This window comes from Micromys minutus (assembly GCF_963924665.1).
Source record: "Micromys minutus genome assembly, chromosome: 30".
Taxonomy (NCBI): domain Eukaryota; kingdom Metazoa; phylum Chordata; class Mammalia; order Rodentia; family Muridae; genus Micromys; species Micromys minutus.
In genome coordinates this window covers 1,587,261-1,603,079 of record NC_137965.1, presented here as the reverse complement: position 1 = coordinate 1,603,079, position 15,819 = coordinate 1,587,261, and the positions used below count along the sequence as shown (strand labels likewise).

Here is a 15,819-nt window from a genome sequence, read left to right as displayed (position 1 = left end):
ATTGTGGAATTTAATAGCTGTAAGTTTTGAGGGCCTGGGTTGGTGAGTGACTACCTGAAGAAAACTATGAATTCCTGAGGTAAAATGCTTGGTGAGGACCAGAAGAGTTGCCATGAGAGAGGGCAGATATTTAGTCAAGTCAGCTGCTGTGTCGCAGTCTGCTCTGGCTTGCATGCACTGGAAACCAGTTATGAAGACCTAGACATTAGTGTTTCATCTGCAGACTGCTCTACAGGATAGTGGTGAGACTCACATTCTAACTTGGTGCTTAGTTGCTCGTGTATTCTGGTGGTTGATGACTGCTGAGAATGCTGTGAGATCTTCTAACTATTAAAAGCCTGAAATGGAAAGGTGCAGAATCAGACACAAGATGAACTAAATAGATATTTTATTTAAGTTAATTTCTTTTAGTTGCATGGTGATTTAATATTTAAAATAACAAAGTATTATTTTTTTATGGTTAAAGTTTAGTGTTTAAAGGTCTGTTTTCTCATTTAGATCTACCCTAAGTATTTTAATTGGTTAATTGGTTTGTTTTGTATTTGAGGCAGGATTTTGCTGTGAAGTTCTCTCAAGCCTCATATTACATAGCTTATGTGGACATCAAACTCAAAGCAGTCCTCTTTTTCCTTTTTTCTTTTTTCGTCTTAACATGTGGCATACTGGGATTAGAAGCATTTGCCACCGTATCCAGTTTTTTATTAATTCTCTTAATGCATACGATTTTTATTTCTTCTTTTAGTAATTAAATCAGTAGACTTAACTGTGCCAGATTGGTTTCTCAGGAGAGACATAACTGTCTAGTATTTCTCAACAATGGGTTTTCCTTTTGAATCAGAATGAAAATAATATAACTACAAATACACTTTATTTTATATTAAGGAGGATTGACATCTCTCCAAGCGCTCTGAGGAAGCATACCCGTTTAGCAGGAGAGGAGAGAGTTTTTAAAGAAGAAATTCAAAAGGTAGTCTTTACTTATTTTAATGTACTTGTTTTTCATGTGAAACTCAACTTGATACTATACTAAACATCGTTTACTTAGGCAAAATGATCACATTTTTTAAAAGTTGTGGATACATAATGTTTATAGTAGTGTATCTTAATTTAAACCAAGAATACCTTTTTGAAAATGCTTGTCAGGGGTAAATGTCAGTCCTAAGGATAGGGAGTTGGTGGGTAGACAAAAGATTATAAATAGCATATAAATTATATGGTTTTTATGAGGTTTGGAGATGAGTTTGAATATGTCTTTTCAAGTTAATTGTGTTTCTGCTTCTTCAAAGAAGTTACCTTAGTGCTGTCCTTTTGAGGGAGTAAGTTTTGACAATCTAGACTGTCTATGAACTCATGCTAATATTCCTGCCTAAGCTTCCTGAGTACCTAGCTTACAGAAGTGCACCGTCATACCTGCCTATTGCCCATTTTTATGTGGTTTAAGAAATAGACATTTTTTTTAACTTGTGATCTTTACCTTCTCTTTGGTACTATTTCAGTTTATTTTATATCTTACTATTTATTATCCCTTAGATGCCTGTTTCCTAAGAGAGACAGAAAGGGTGGATCCAGATACGAGGGGAGGTGGGGGAGAACTGGGAGTAGTAGAGGGAGGAGAAATATAATCAGGATATATTGTATGAAAATATGTTATGTTGAATTAAGAAGAAAAGGAAAGAAATAAGCATTTTAGGCTGGGTACAACTTTATTTCCTGTACCCAGGAGGCAGAGGCCAGCCTGAGCTATCTGTAAAAGTTCCAGGCCTGATGTGGCTACATTGTGAGAAGGAAAAGAATAGGCATTCTAAAAACTGATTTGCAAAGTGAACTTTGGAACAAAACATGTTTCATATTTATTGTACTACTTAGGAATTTGGCTTTGAAAGTCTGTTTAGATAATACAGATAAGGTGAAGAAGCCAGAGGCTTGGTGAGACTATAGTGCAGTCATAAGGTACTTCATGGTGATTGAAGTTGTATTTTACTGAGTACACTAGTTCACACGGCTGTTTATGAGTGTTGAGTAAAATACTCAGTAGAGGTGGCAAGGCTCAGTTCTATGGGTTTTGGAAAATAACTCTTGAACCCTGGCTTTTCTAGTTTAAATAATAAAAATGTATTTTTTAGAGTTGTGGAAGATTTGGGCTAGTTTGGATTTTACTTGTATAAATAGGAATTGACAGTGCCAATGTACACATTTTTCAGTAGGGTGTGCTGCTAACTGAGCTTAGTCGGGTAAGATGATGCCTATGCACAGGAGAAAACAGTTTTAGAAAACAGTCTGAGGAGTAAACAGTTCAATACTTAAAAAAAAAACTTTGCCTTTAATACCTTAAGCTTATTAATAATGGTTAATTGTGTTTGATTTCTCAAACAATTCACTTTGTCTTTGGTCAGAGAGAGAAGTCATGACTGGGAAGACATGAAAATTGGGCTTTGTTATCTTTTTGTCTTTAATGAATAATTAATGTGTTAATATGAAATTACATGCTTAGCAAGATTTACAAAGTAATTTCACTTAGATACATTGTTTCTTATGGAGTCAATAATAACTAGGGGATTAGTAAAGTTTTGTTTATGGTTAGACTTGTTACTCTAGGGCCAAATTGGTAAGTAACACTTAACATTGAGAGATACATATATTTCAGTTTTGTTCATGCTTATGAATATTATAGTTAGATGTCCCAGAATAGTTCTCACTGTTGAATAATTTCAAGGATGTCCACATTGCATAGCATCTTACTGATGTATAATTTCTCTTCATTCCTAGATGCCTCTTTTCAACTCCTAAATTATATAGTATTTGAAAAAAGCAATGGAACAAGGAGGAGGTGAACTGTGACCCAGTTAAACTAATGTCTGTTGCAATACCTGAATTGAAAAAGGGCAATATATAGCCCCAAATACTGAGTACAGGATTGCGAATAGTGCCTATTTGACTTTGTTTGACTTGACCTTTGTTCAGCCTCAGTTTTATTAATTCCACTTGCATGTCATGAAAATTAAAGTTTATCAGTTTATCTGGGAAGAGCTTGATGTTAATGAGGCTTAGTTAATGAGACCCATAACTCCAGGATCTCGAGATTATAGAGCAAAAACTACATTGTATCTATAGATTGTAACTTAACACTGTCTAAGGATCTCAAGCTACTTGGAAGAATGAGGGTTAATAATGATTCACTGATTAGAAAGATGTATCACTTTGCTGAATGAAAGCTTATTATTATGGATTTCTTTGAATAAATACCATAAAACTAAAAAGAATTAGTGTCTTGACGTTTTAGTATATGTACATAATATGCTTAGTAAAATGTAATTTTAAAAGAAATTCCAAGGGTGGTGGTAGTACATGATTTAGTAGTTTTTTGATACTAATATACCTGTTTAGAATCTGCTGGGATATAACTATACGTTTGTATAAATTTCTGTTACTTCCCTGAAATCTGTATTTTACATGTGTTTTTCCAGGGAGATAAAAAATTAAGGTGTGATTCGGCTGATCTTCGGCATGACATTGACCGTCGCCGTAAAGAAAGAAGTAAAGAGCGGGGAGATTCCAAGGGTTCCAGAGAATCTAGTGGATCAAGAAAGCAAGAAAAAACACCAAAGGACTACAAAGAATACAAATCTTACAAAGATGACAGGTGATTGTTAAAATTGTCTTGACTTAGGCTTTAGCTTCTAATTAGCCTTTAATAATTGTCAGCTTAATTGCTTTCAATTTTGACTATGTAATCAAATGTTTAAATTTAAACAATTAAAATTATTTGTTTTACAGCAAAAATGTATTTGTCTTTTACACGGCTTATGGTGGATGAGGACAAAAACTTTGGAATAGCAAGCTAACACTGAAAAAAAAATGACAAATTAATGTGTCCTATTATCCAGGCTACATCAGGAGGTTGGACTTCAATGCAGTGCATTTCTAGAAACAGTTTGTGTAAGAACTTTGGTTCGTTATGCTTGATTCCGCACTTTTTCAACTCATAACACCCAGAGTACAAGACTGTTACAGTGTTGTCTAGTGGTTTAACATGGGAGAGATGGGGGGAGGAAAACCAGGAAGTAGGATTATTGCGCATTAGTCTTTGAAAATTATATTTCCCTGGATACTGTTAGCATTGGTAAGAGTTACTGCAGGTATGACCTTTTCGGGTGTTGCATTAGAATGATGTAAATTTATCTTTATAGAGTCAAATAAGTAGGAATAAAATGTTATTATAGAGAAGTTTTTTTTTCTTGATGTTCATTAGGTAAATGGTGGATTTTACTTGTGCTTTTAAATTTATGACTGCTATTTATAATGTTACATGCCTTTTATTTCTATCATGATATTGTGGCCCAAACCAAACAGACTGTTTTCACTCAGGGTGCATATAAACTGCAGTCTTTTTAAAACTTGGACTCAAGTACATTTCGGACCGGGGCTGTAGATTAGTTGTAGCATGCTCACCTAGCATGTAAAGCCTTGGGTTCAATCCCCAGCACCACAACAAAAAAACAAACCCACTCTTTTCCCTTTTCTTTCCTTAAAATAACAAATGTGTACAAGTTAAAGTAATGAAGAACTGAACATCATTGAAGTTTGCAAACTACCAGTTTCTAGCTGGTAGGATGTTGTATATTAATTATGTAAAACAGTCAATGAAGACATTTGGAAACAGACTGTGTCAGAGTATATACTCAATTTTACTTAAATAATTTTAAGTGGGTGCTTTTTTTTAAAACTTAAAATCATTCCTCGTAAGATTTTAAATAATATTTTATCTTTAAAAATAGCACATTTCTTTTATTTTTCAGCAAACATAAAGGTAGAGAGCAAGATCATTCTCGGTCATCATCCTCTTCAGCATCACCTTCCTCACCCAGTTCTCGAGAAGAAAAAGAGAGTAAGAAAGAAAGAGAAGAAGAGTTTAAAACTCACCATGAGATGAAAGACTACTCAGGATTTGCAGGAGTTAGCAGACCACGAGGAACCTTTGTAAGTAACAGTTACATTTGATCATTCCCGAGGCTTTATCTTGGAGAAGTGTGCAAAGGGGAAGTCAAATATACCTTAATAGATTATTAGTCATCTTTCCCAAAGAATCAGTCTCCAGTAGTAGAATGGTATTTGAAATATTATCTTGTCAATAAAATGAAATGCCATTCTATTTGAGATTTTGAAGCATCTATATAAATTGGATACTTTAAAAAAAATTTTCAGGTCAGTGTTTCAAGAGCAAAAGTTCACTTATATTTAATTTTTATTTTCTCTAATTTTGAAAAACCTGTTTTAAAAATACTAAAACTGACTTATCTTTCTATTATTGCTGTTTTTATTTGCCTATTTAGCTTCTTGCTTATGTGTACCAGTCACACAACTTTTCTAAGTCTACGTAGAATGTAGTATGCTTTTACAAAGTTACTGTAACTGTAGGCTTAAAAGCAGTGCATTTTCTCAGGTCCATACTTTAACCTTTAGCTATATCTAGTTGGATATTACTATAGTCACTAGGTCATTTTGGGGGAATAGAAGGGCTTTTCTTTCAGGGTAATAGATATGGTTGGACACTTGAGACTTTATTGGTATAATTTACAGGAACTACATAGCTTTTGGCTAGTGAAAAGGGGGACCTTTCTATATTACTGTTTAAAAATATTAGTTTCAGGCCATGAAAGTACATATTTTAATACTTCAGAATATTACTTTTCTTCATCTACTCAACTTCCAGTAGGCTTGTGGTATAAAATGGCCACCTGTTCCATCTTCCGGTGGCTGTGAAGACAGACAGACAGACAGACACACCACACACCGCACACACTTTGTTTTTGTTACTGCAGTAAGATCTAGAGTTTGCATGTAACTAAACACCTTTGATTGCATTACTAAACAACTGTGTTAATGTTAATCAGTTCCGAATTAGAGGCAGAGGAAGAGCCAGAGGAGGTTTTGCTGGGACAAACCCTGGTCCAAACAACTCAAATACCACTTTTCAAAAGAGACCGAAGGAAGAGGAATGGGATCCAGAATATACCCCAAAGAGCAAGAAGTACTTCTTGGTGGGTGTTAGAAATGTTTTATTTGGTTTGTGTTGATTTTCCAAACATCCTAGGTGAATACATTCCAGTACAGATGTTCACCATTATGAGATTTTCATTGTAACTTGGGCAAACACTTTTTTTTAACATCATTACTTAAGTTGTTTGAAACTTTAAATTGATTTATGGGACCCGTTAGTTTATATGCTAAACTTAACATCACATAGTGGGCTGCTCAAGGTAAATTAAAAAGTGCCTGATTTGATTGCCACATTCAGAGAGAAAAACCATACTGTAGTGAGTTTAACATCTTTCATATCTATCTAGAAGACATTAGAAACCTCTTAATTAAATTGTACTTTATTTCCTAGCTATTTAAAGACAAGGAAAATGATGTTCTTCATGGTTTTTGTTATGAAGGATCTCAAGGTTTCAAATTCATTGGACTAATAGGAAAACTAGGTATTGAAAATGCAATTGCTAGATACACTAGTTTTGGTCCTTGGTTGTGATGGATATGCTTTTCCTGTTATTGTTTTGCAAGGGTTAAAATGGGAGGTTGTGGGTCTTGAAGGATCTGGATAGGGTGGTAATCTTGTTTAGTTGGGCATAGGGAATGGGCTGTATGTTTTATATTATAGGGGGAGATTATTAAGTTACCCAAATGTACCAGAATATTAGTTTTTAATCAGAGCTTTTCAGGAAAGTCATGTTTCTGAGGTTAGGTTTGAAAATTTTAAGCAAGGCAGTAAATAGTAATAGTGATCAGATTGAGGGTCCAAAACAGGCTGCTTAACTAGAGAATAAAGTTATATTCTGAAGTGAAGTTGTTTGGAAAGGATCAGTATGCTTCTTAAAGTGACTAGGAGAGAGAACAACAGTAGACCTGAGATAGACTTTAGACCAGAGTTTCTGTTAGTTGTCAGGATTTGTTTTCATAGATCTTTATATAGAAAACATTTTAGGTTGTCTTACATTAATTTTATTAATGTGTTATTTTAAGAATTTTGTTGTTTGCTGGGTGTTGTGATGCACACTTTTAATCCTAGTACTCTTGAGCAGCAGAGCTAGTGAGATCTTTGAGTTTGAGGCCATCCTGGTCTACAGAGTGAGTTCTAGGACTCCATAGTGAAAACCTGTCTTCCCTTCCACTCCTCCCCAAAAGAATTTAGTTATGTAACAAGTGTAATAATAATAATTTGTTGTTTTTGTGTGCTCTTTTCTTTGGGGGGGGGGTTGAGACAGAGTATCTATGTTTAGTCCAGGTTGCCTGCCTCTGCCTCCCAGAGTGATGGAATTAAAGCTGGGCACCTGGTGCTGGAGAGATGGCTCAGTGGTTAAGAGCACTAACTGCTCTTTCAGACCTGAGTTCAAATTCCAGCAACCACATGGTGGCTCACAACCATCTGTAATAGGATCTGATGTCCTCTTCTGGTGTGTCTGAAGAGCTACAGTGTACTCACATACATTAAATGAATAATTTATTTATTTTTTTAAAGCTGTGCATCACTGGCTGTGGGTTTTAATTTTAAATTTTTGGTCTGTATAATATATGTTTACAGGTAATCACAGACTGGCTAAATTATTTTTGTTCTTAAGAGCAATTGAAGTGGCTATTTGCATTTATCAGACATATCGTGCATTTTATGTGCATACTGACTTTAGATAGTATTGAGGTAGAGATAGGAGCCAAACTAACATGCCAGCTTAAATGTTACTAAACATTAAATTCTACTGGGTTAAACTTGCTAATACTAGTGTATTATAGTTTGTTCAAACAAAAAAAAAAAATTAAAAAAACAGAAACAAAACTCAAAGCTCATTTCTTTTGAGATGACCAGTAATTAATTCAGTTACTGTAGTTGGACTGTTGAGCTAGTACGAATGGGTTCGTACTTAATACCATCTGCTGCACTCCAAGCCAAATTTCTGATTTGTGATCTCTATTCTACCCTGAAAAATAATGATGAGTGTTTGTTACATTCTTCAGTTTCTCATAAACCTTGGCCTCGTGGAAGGGTGTGATAATAGAGTTCTAGGAAGATGCCAATATTCGGTAGATCTTGAGAAATGAATATGAAGAGTTGGAACAAGTTCTCAGAGCACAGTAGAGTAGTGTAGAGTTAAGACTTGGGGACTAACACTCAGAATTTAACTTTTGAAAATTATGTTTGAAACTCGATACTTGATAAATTTATTAATTAACTGGAGGAGATTAAGACAGGATCTTGTTCTATAGGCCAGGCTAACACTGAAGGGGTGATTCCTATTTGCTGAATGTTAGCATTATAGGTTTGCATTCATGGAGAAAGTTGATTTAATTGTGTTTAATGGAGAGATGACAGATGCTGAGGATTTTGAGTCCATTATAGATTTCTTTTTAAAAAGAAAAGTAGCCATTCTGTTAGGTAAATATTTAACTGTCATCTGTGAGAAAATTAATTCCTAAAACTAGGAGACTCAGAATTTGAATGTAAGAATTTGAAATTTGAGACTGTTTTCCAATGGCTGAGGCCACCTCAGTGGTTAGAACACTGGAATTCCCAAGAACCTCATACAAAAATGCAGGCTCATGGTCTCCGTGGCCTGTTATTTCAGCCTGTTGAACAAGGTGAAGAACAATCAAGAGTGTCTCCTTAAGTCTTGCCTTCCACTGGAATGCACACACACCTGTACAAACACCCATACATATGCCACATACAGGAAAATGGGAAGAGAAAAATTCTATTGTTAGTACCCACTCAGCGTTTCACATAGTTGCTGTTACCTTAGTCTCCTGTGGTTCTAGTTTCTTTTTACTTAAAATTTCAGATGAATGTGTATCTAAAAGCAATGACAAATCTGACTGGCAACTAGCTTTGCTACTGGCTTTTTACAGTTCTATTTTGAGTTCCCTGATAATGGTAACTCATTTACTGCCCTTGGGATTTGTGGGAAATAGGTAGTGGTCAGTAAGAGTTTTAGTTTTAGTTTTGTCTGATTCTCCATGTTTTAAGGATAGTCACAGTATACCTGATTCTAAAGATTGGATGAGTAATTAATTACATGTATCCACAGCATTGTTGAATTCTTGCTTGACAGGGACTGGACCAAGTATATTTTACTGAATCTTTAGTGTTACTTCTAGATTGTCTATTAGAACTTGTTTGCCTTTTTCTAAAAATTCAAATAACACCAAACAAAGCTCTAAAAGAGGGTGTTAATGTTACAAGGAAGCATGAAACAATAACTGAGTATGGAAGTCTGTACTTTCTGTGTACTCTCAGAAGTCGTTCTTTATGGAATCATGCATAATCCCACCTGCAGTCTTCATTGTTTGGTAACAGTGTCAAAAGATACAAGATATTAAAAGCCGAGAACTCCTTCTTTCAAATAGCTTCTTAATACCTGCCTGTATAATTGTAATTTTTAAATTATATAAGAAGTTTATCTGCATAAATGTTTATGCACAAAGACATACTCTGTTTTGAAAAGTCTTTGTGACACATTACAATAGTGAGCTGAGTTTTTGCTCACTACAAGTACTTGAAAGGCAATGTAGCATTACTTACACGTGTGCTGTGTTTGTCTCCTTGTGGAGGCCATTGCTTTGCCTCACTTGCTATCTTACAGTGGGCAGATGTGATGAGTTAATGGAACGGAGACTTTAAGCCTTTTGTACTGTGTTTTGGAATGGGAATACTTTACAAATTTCAGCGTCGGAGCTGGTTTTTACTTAATAGAATAGTTTGTAAGTTGGGGAGTAATCTGTTTATGTATATTTATTAAGAAATTAAGTTTGAAATGTATTAGTTTCAGTCAGTACTTACTGTTAAAGAAAATAGCCTTCAGGCTGTGCTGTCACGATTTGCCATTGAAACTTCTAACCTGTAGACTGTATTTTCTTTCACATGTATATTTAAATTTTAGTGTAGGATTTTAAATCTCTTATGCTTGGCATGATTTACATGATGTGATAAATATTATTTATAGTATAATGACAGTTTGTGACTTTTGCAGTATTCTTATGATTTTTCTTCAAAGTTTTTTGAAGTTTATTACCAGCTGTATGACTAAAGAATCGAAATCTTTACAAGAGAGCTGCTTTATTGATGCATTCCTTTTTAATCCTTTTTATAGCACGATGACAGAGATGATGGTGTGGATTATTGGGCCAAAAGAGGAAGAGGTCGTGGTACTTTTCAACGAGGCAGAGGGCGCTTTAATTTCAAAAAATCAGGTAGCAGTCCAAAATGGACTCATGACAAATACCAAGGAGACGGGATTGTTGAGGACGAAGAAGAGACCATGGAAAATAATGAAGAGAAGAAGGACAGACGTAAAGAAGAAAAGGTAGACATTTTAGTATGAAATTGGCTAATGAGTTGATCATCTTTTAGAAATATTATTAATATTCACGACTCACAGATTTTTACTGACCTCTGATTTCTTTTTCCCTTTTTAGGAATAGTCTCAAGATTGCATCAGGGAGCAGAACTTGACACTTAAATTTTTTTAAACCTGATTTTTGTTTTCAAATAAGAATGTAAGCATTTTACTTAAAATGTACTGTTTGCAAGTAGTCTAGAAATTTTGCTTTAAGTTTTCAAATATCTTGAAAAAATAGTAGACTGTATGTTGAAATTGTATTGAAATAAAGTAGAAAATGTTCAGTATCATATTTGTAACTATCAACTTTTAAAAACCTTTGACTGTTTTTGTTATATGCATTGTATTTCTGCTTTGTCTACAAGAAGTGGTCAACTACATCTCTGATAGTTCTTAACTCACCTCCCTGTTGATGTTTGATTCTGAAGTGAAGGTTAACTCTACACCAGTCCACACAAATCCTTGAACAAAAATTGTTTATAGTGACCATACTAATTATTTTTTTTTAACTGTACACATCAGTTTAACATCTTTTAAAATTTGAACCCTACATAGTAGAGTGACTAATTTTTGAAGATGACGACAAAGTTGCTATTATGGTAAACTAGGTTCACACTTCAGCAAATATATAAGGAGGACAAGTAGCTGTATTAACAGCTAAAAAGTACAAATTAAGTTAGATTTAAGAGAGTTGTGTTTTTGGTTTTTTTTTTTTTTTTTTTCTTTTTTTTTTTTTTCTTTTTTTACTGAAAGCAAACAAAGGCGTACAAAATCACTTGAAGGGACTTTCCAGTATGAATTCAAAACTGATTATTCTCTTCCATCTCATTTCATGGTTTGAGTCATGGTCTTACATACCATCTACCTGCCAGAGAGAAATTGGTTTGTAACATTCGTGTAAGTAAAATCCTAATTCCATAGACCTGATTGTAGTAAAAATAACAATAACAAACCTACAACACTTGGGTCCTTTTCATATAGAGAAGATTATCCTGCAGCATGATGTGATGAACAGTTATCTAGTACCTGGTTGGATAGATTACATATTTATTGGATGTTTCGAGCAGCTGTAGATTAGTCCATAATTTAAGTACAAAATAAATGCAATAAGCTGTTGAGTAGTATTTAATTTGTTTTTTCTTACTTGCCAGTAGTGGATTTTAGCAGGAAGCTCATATTGATCTAATTGTGTGTACATGCCATCAATTTTAGTTCATAAAATGGCCTTTTTCTTGGTGTCTATTCTTAGGTAAATAATCTTTCTTTACTATATGTTTAACATCTCGAAGGAATAAAGTAAACTTCAGTGCTAAGAATTAATATAAAAAGAAAATGTAAAACTAGCCACAGTGCAGCAGATTAGTTGTTTATTTTGCATTTAAAGAAAATGCTTATTCTATAATGCAAGCTTTTAAGTTTGATTTGACAGTGTCTTAGACCTTGAATAGCTGGTGGCATTGGCTAAAAACTTGGCAACAAAATTAAAACCAAAGTCAACGTGTGAAGTGTTTATCATAAGATACTCAGGAGTCAGTATTGCATGATGCTCCCCCCATTAATTGTCACTGTGAAATTAGTAAATCAGAGAAAATATCTGCAAAGCAACTTTATTGTTTCAATCTGGACATAAGTAGTTACAATAATTATTATAAATAATAGTTCAGATTAACTTAAATGTAAAAGCAACATGTGTTTAATTCATCAATAATTTTCCTATCATTTCTAATTTATATGAATACACAACTTTTATTTTCACAGTTACTTGGTTAAATACTGAATCTTCACATATGTACCTGTTTAGCTTTACTTTCCAACAACAAAGTATATTTGTTGAAACTTATTAAATAGGGAGTAACAGGCTATACTTAAGTGCTGTGCCTGTGGTTACTTCATTTTATAGTCCTACATCCTAGTCAAGGGATTGTTATAAGAATGGCAGTAGAATACCACTGTGAATATTCTCCTTCTCAGAGCCAAGCACAAAGCAGCCTGTATGTACTCTTTGAGATGATCATTTAACTACACGTTTGATGACATGTTACACAAGCTGAACAGTGCCTCTCAATAAAGCTGCTGGGTTACAAGTGCCAGGAAAAAAGAACTGTTATACTGCACACTGTGTGTCACGCCTGCACACCTTGGGTTATGTGCTGCATACACATACTTCCTTTATCCAGAGAAAAGAAAACGGACCAAAGGATTTTCCCAGAAAAACATTAAGAAAGCAGTTTTAGAAGGCCATGACTCAATTCTTAGGTTTGTATGCTTCAGCATCTTAGGAATTAACAAAAAGCAAAGACTTTCCCAGTTGCACTCCATTTCAAAGAATTGTCATGTTCCCTTTTGTTACAGTTAAAATCAGTGTTGGGAGTTAAATTATAATTTGAGGGAAAAATATCTAATGAGAATGAATGTAGATGGCTAAACAGTTCTTCCTCAGTGTGGTGTATATTTCAACAGGGACCCCTGTAAATTGTCACATGCCAATAAAATGTCCTAAGTGGTAATAGCTGGTGTCTGTTTACCTGACTTTGAGGCTATTGTTGGTTGAATCAGCTCTACCCAGCTGATTTCTATGGCCTGTTTCTAGAATTTGGAATATCAACTTGTATATATTTGATATGTGGTTTGATGTTTTTAATTCTTTAAAACTGTTTTTATTGCTTTCTTGACTTCTTGGGAAGATGAGAATGCATACATTCGTAAAAGCACAGCAATTCCAGATTGGTAGTCCTCAAAGAAGAGAGGTCCTTGAAAAGAATAGATGCCAAACTTGAATCCTAGCCCAGTTCGAGGTCAGTCAGAGCTGTATATGTCTTAAAAAGAAAAGTCATTTGTAAGGTTTTGATGGACTCCTTTTTTGATTTGAGACAGAACCTCATTCAGCCAAGGCTAGCCCTAAACTCAGGTGTATAGCTAAGATGATTTTGAAGGTCTGATCTTTCTGCTTCCACCTGTGTGTTGGGGCTGAACCTGGGGCTTTGCATGTTGAGCAAACATTCACATCCCTAGCTAGCACTCCTCTGAAAAGTACAGCTAATCAGTAACTGAAGAGTTAGTTGTTCTCTTTAAGATCCGGCACAATTGAAATTTTTCTCTTAAGTTATTGGAAATGCAAAAGAAAGTTTGTGTGGGGAGGAAGGGGTGGGGGGGTCACGGAGGTGGGTTAGGTGGTGCCCACAAAGGCCAGAAGAGCGCATTGGGTTCTCTATAGTTACAGAGAGTTGTGCACCACCTTATGTGGGTCCTGGGAACTGTTCCTTTAACTCATGAGCCATTTCCCTATTCTGAAGAACTGACCACTTCTCCATTTTTTGTGTGTGTTATGTGTATAGTTGTGTGTGATGTGCAAGTGTGGAGGGAGATCCAAGCACAACTTTTGGAGGGTACAGTTTTGTCCCACCCTGTTGTTTTAGTTTGATCAGAATCACCTTTCTCCATTTGCCTCCTTGCTGGCTCAGGAATGCACAACTTTCAATAACTTATAGCCTTAAATTTTGAAGCAGGTCTTAATTATGTATCTCAAGCCGGCTTGAAATTTTTGGGTGCTTGCTTTTTTTTTGGGGGGGGGGTCTTGGTTAGAGATGTGTGCCGCCATGCCTGGCTTAGTTTAGGAAAATTAAAATATCAGAGAAACTGGTTGCATTTGTAAAGTGTTATGTAAAATTGTTAGTAATTTAAAACTGAGTAGTTTTTATGTACATGAATGTTTTATTCAAGAGCAAGCTCCATTTGTTGGGCTCTTTAGAGATGCTCTTACAGTAGAACCCAAGGTGATGGAGGCTGCCTCTGTCACCTAGGCTGACTTCAGTAGCCTAGCCTTTGAGGTGCTGAGATTTCTGGCCAGCTTTCTGATTCCAAGAAGTCTAAATAGAGAAGGGAAATACACACTTGATTGCCAGGGATATATGTGTGTGACTAGCTGAAGTTTCCTGAATAATAGATACTGATACATGCTTTACAGACTTGGGAGCAGTATCACTTGGTACTGGATTGGCTACTTTTCTATTGCTGTACTAAAACACCATGGCCAAGGCATTGTAGAACAAACAGAAGGGCTTATTTGAGGCTTCCAGTTCAAGAGGGATGGAAGTCTAACACTCAAGGTGGAGAAGCTTGGCATCAGGGAATCATGGAGACCACCAGAGAGCTGAGAGCTTAAAAATTGAGCTACACACAGTAAACAGTGAACAGAGGTTGAGGCATTTGCATCTCAATGCCGGACCCTGGTGACATGCTTCCTCCATCAAGCCCCTCCATCAAGCCTCCCCAAGCACTCAAATGTTTGAGACTTGGGGCTCATGTCTCATTTAGGCTACCACAGAATACAAGGGGACTTTATTAATATGCTGTATTTGAATGGGAATTGGGTAATGATCTTACTTGGCATAGTTGAGTTGATTTTGGTACAGTTAAGTTACCACCTTGGCTGGCTCAATTCATGGTCTATTCCTTTGAGTCTGCAATAAGATGATCTGTTATAATTTGTCTTGCTACTGTTTTCAGTGCAGGAAGAGCATGGCTCCTTGTAATACAGCATTACTGTGTCTTATAAGTCAGGTAAATAGTTTTGGTGAGTTTCAAATATGGAGGCAACTGCATGTTTGGTGAAGGGAAACATGGAGCTGAAGATAGAAATTTGCTCTGAGTCTTAGCAGAAGTTTTGAAGAAGGGTGAGCCTTGAGTATGAGAAAAAAAAATCTCCAGAGAATGAAATATTGGGTTTTCTGTGCCTGAGGCTTTGAAGGCACTTTATTCTCATTCTACCCTGTCATGTTTACTGAGCTGTTTACTTTCACTGTGACTGTGGGTGTTGATTTTCAAGGCTGTGAAGGAATTTTGATATACCCCAGGGTACCCCAGTGGGTTTAAAATTACTGGAGAGAAAGCTCAGGTTAACAGCTTAATGCTCTTGCATTAGACTGGGGTTTGGTTCCTACTGTCCATCTGGTGACTCACAGTTGTGTATCCATAATTTTTTTATCATTGTAATTATATTTCTGAAGGATCTGTTTCATCTGGCATGGGCTGCTGCAAGCACTTGGTATCGTGTATATAAACACAAAATATTAAAAAATGTTACAGGAGCTTGGGACAGTTATACCAGTTGGCTGTTCCACTGAGGAAAATCTTCTCTTTCCCCGTAACTCTTTAATTGCCTGCATAAAATCCTCAAGGAAAGACAGGGCATCTCGAACTTCTTCCTTACTCAGTGACAGAATACTGAGGCCCAGTTTTGTCCCCATCATTAGGTGGTATCACTGCTCTTCAGGCAGTGGGACTTGGGAGAATTGGGTCTATAAATGAGGCCAACTAAGGTCTCATAATAACCAAGTTTATTCTGAGCACTAGAAAATTTACTATGATTAAGAGAAATCACGAGTAAAGTTCTCAACAGTTATGCTGTCTGCAACCACTGGGATGAAACCACTCA

At 35.6% G+C, this 15,819-nt stretch overlaps 1 protein-coding gene across 6 annotated transcripts in view; it reads left to right on the top strand.

Annotated features, from left to right (window-relative positions):
* BCLAF1 (BCL2 associated transcription factor 1) overlaps nt 1-12,863 on the top strand; it is a 28,362-nt gene extending 15,499 nt beyond the window's left edge. For 3 of the 6 annotated variants that reach the window (XM_080941555.1, XM_080941553.1, XM_080941554.1), the window contains 6 exons: nt 883-967; nt 3,465-3,640; nt 4,797-4,977; nt 5,892-6,038; nt 10,137-10,349; nt 10,462-12,863. In XM_080941555.1, the coding sequence (XP_080797681.1) occupies nt 883-967; nt 3,465-3,640; nt 4,797-4,977; nt 5,892-6,038; nt 10,137-10,349; nt 10,462-10,467 (808 nt within the window). In that variant the 3' untranslated portion in view covers nt 10,468-12,863. Of the gene's footprint in view, nt 1-882; nt 968-3,464; nt 3,641-3,774; nt 3,937-4,796; nt 4,978-5,891; nt 6,039-10,136; nt 10,350-10,461 lie in introns of those variants that run through there. The other 3 variants (XM_080941557.1, XM_080941556.1, XR_013975623.1) reach the window with 2 other exon arrangements.
* The last annotated feature ends 2,956 nt before the right edge of the window (nt 12,864-15,819 follow it).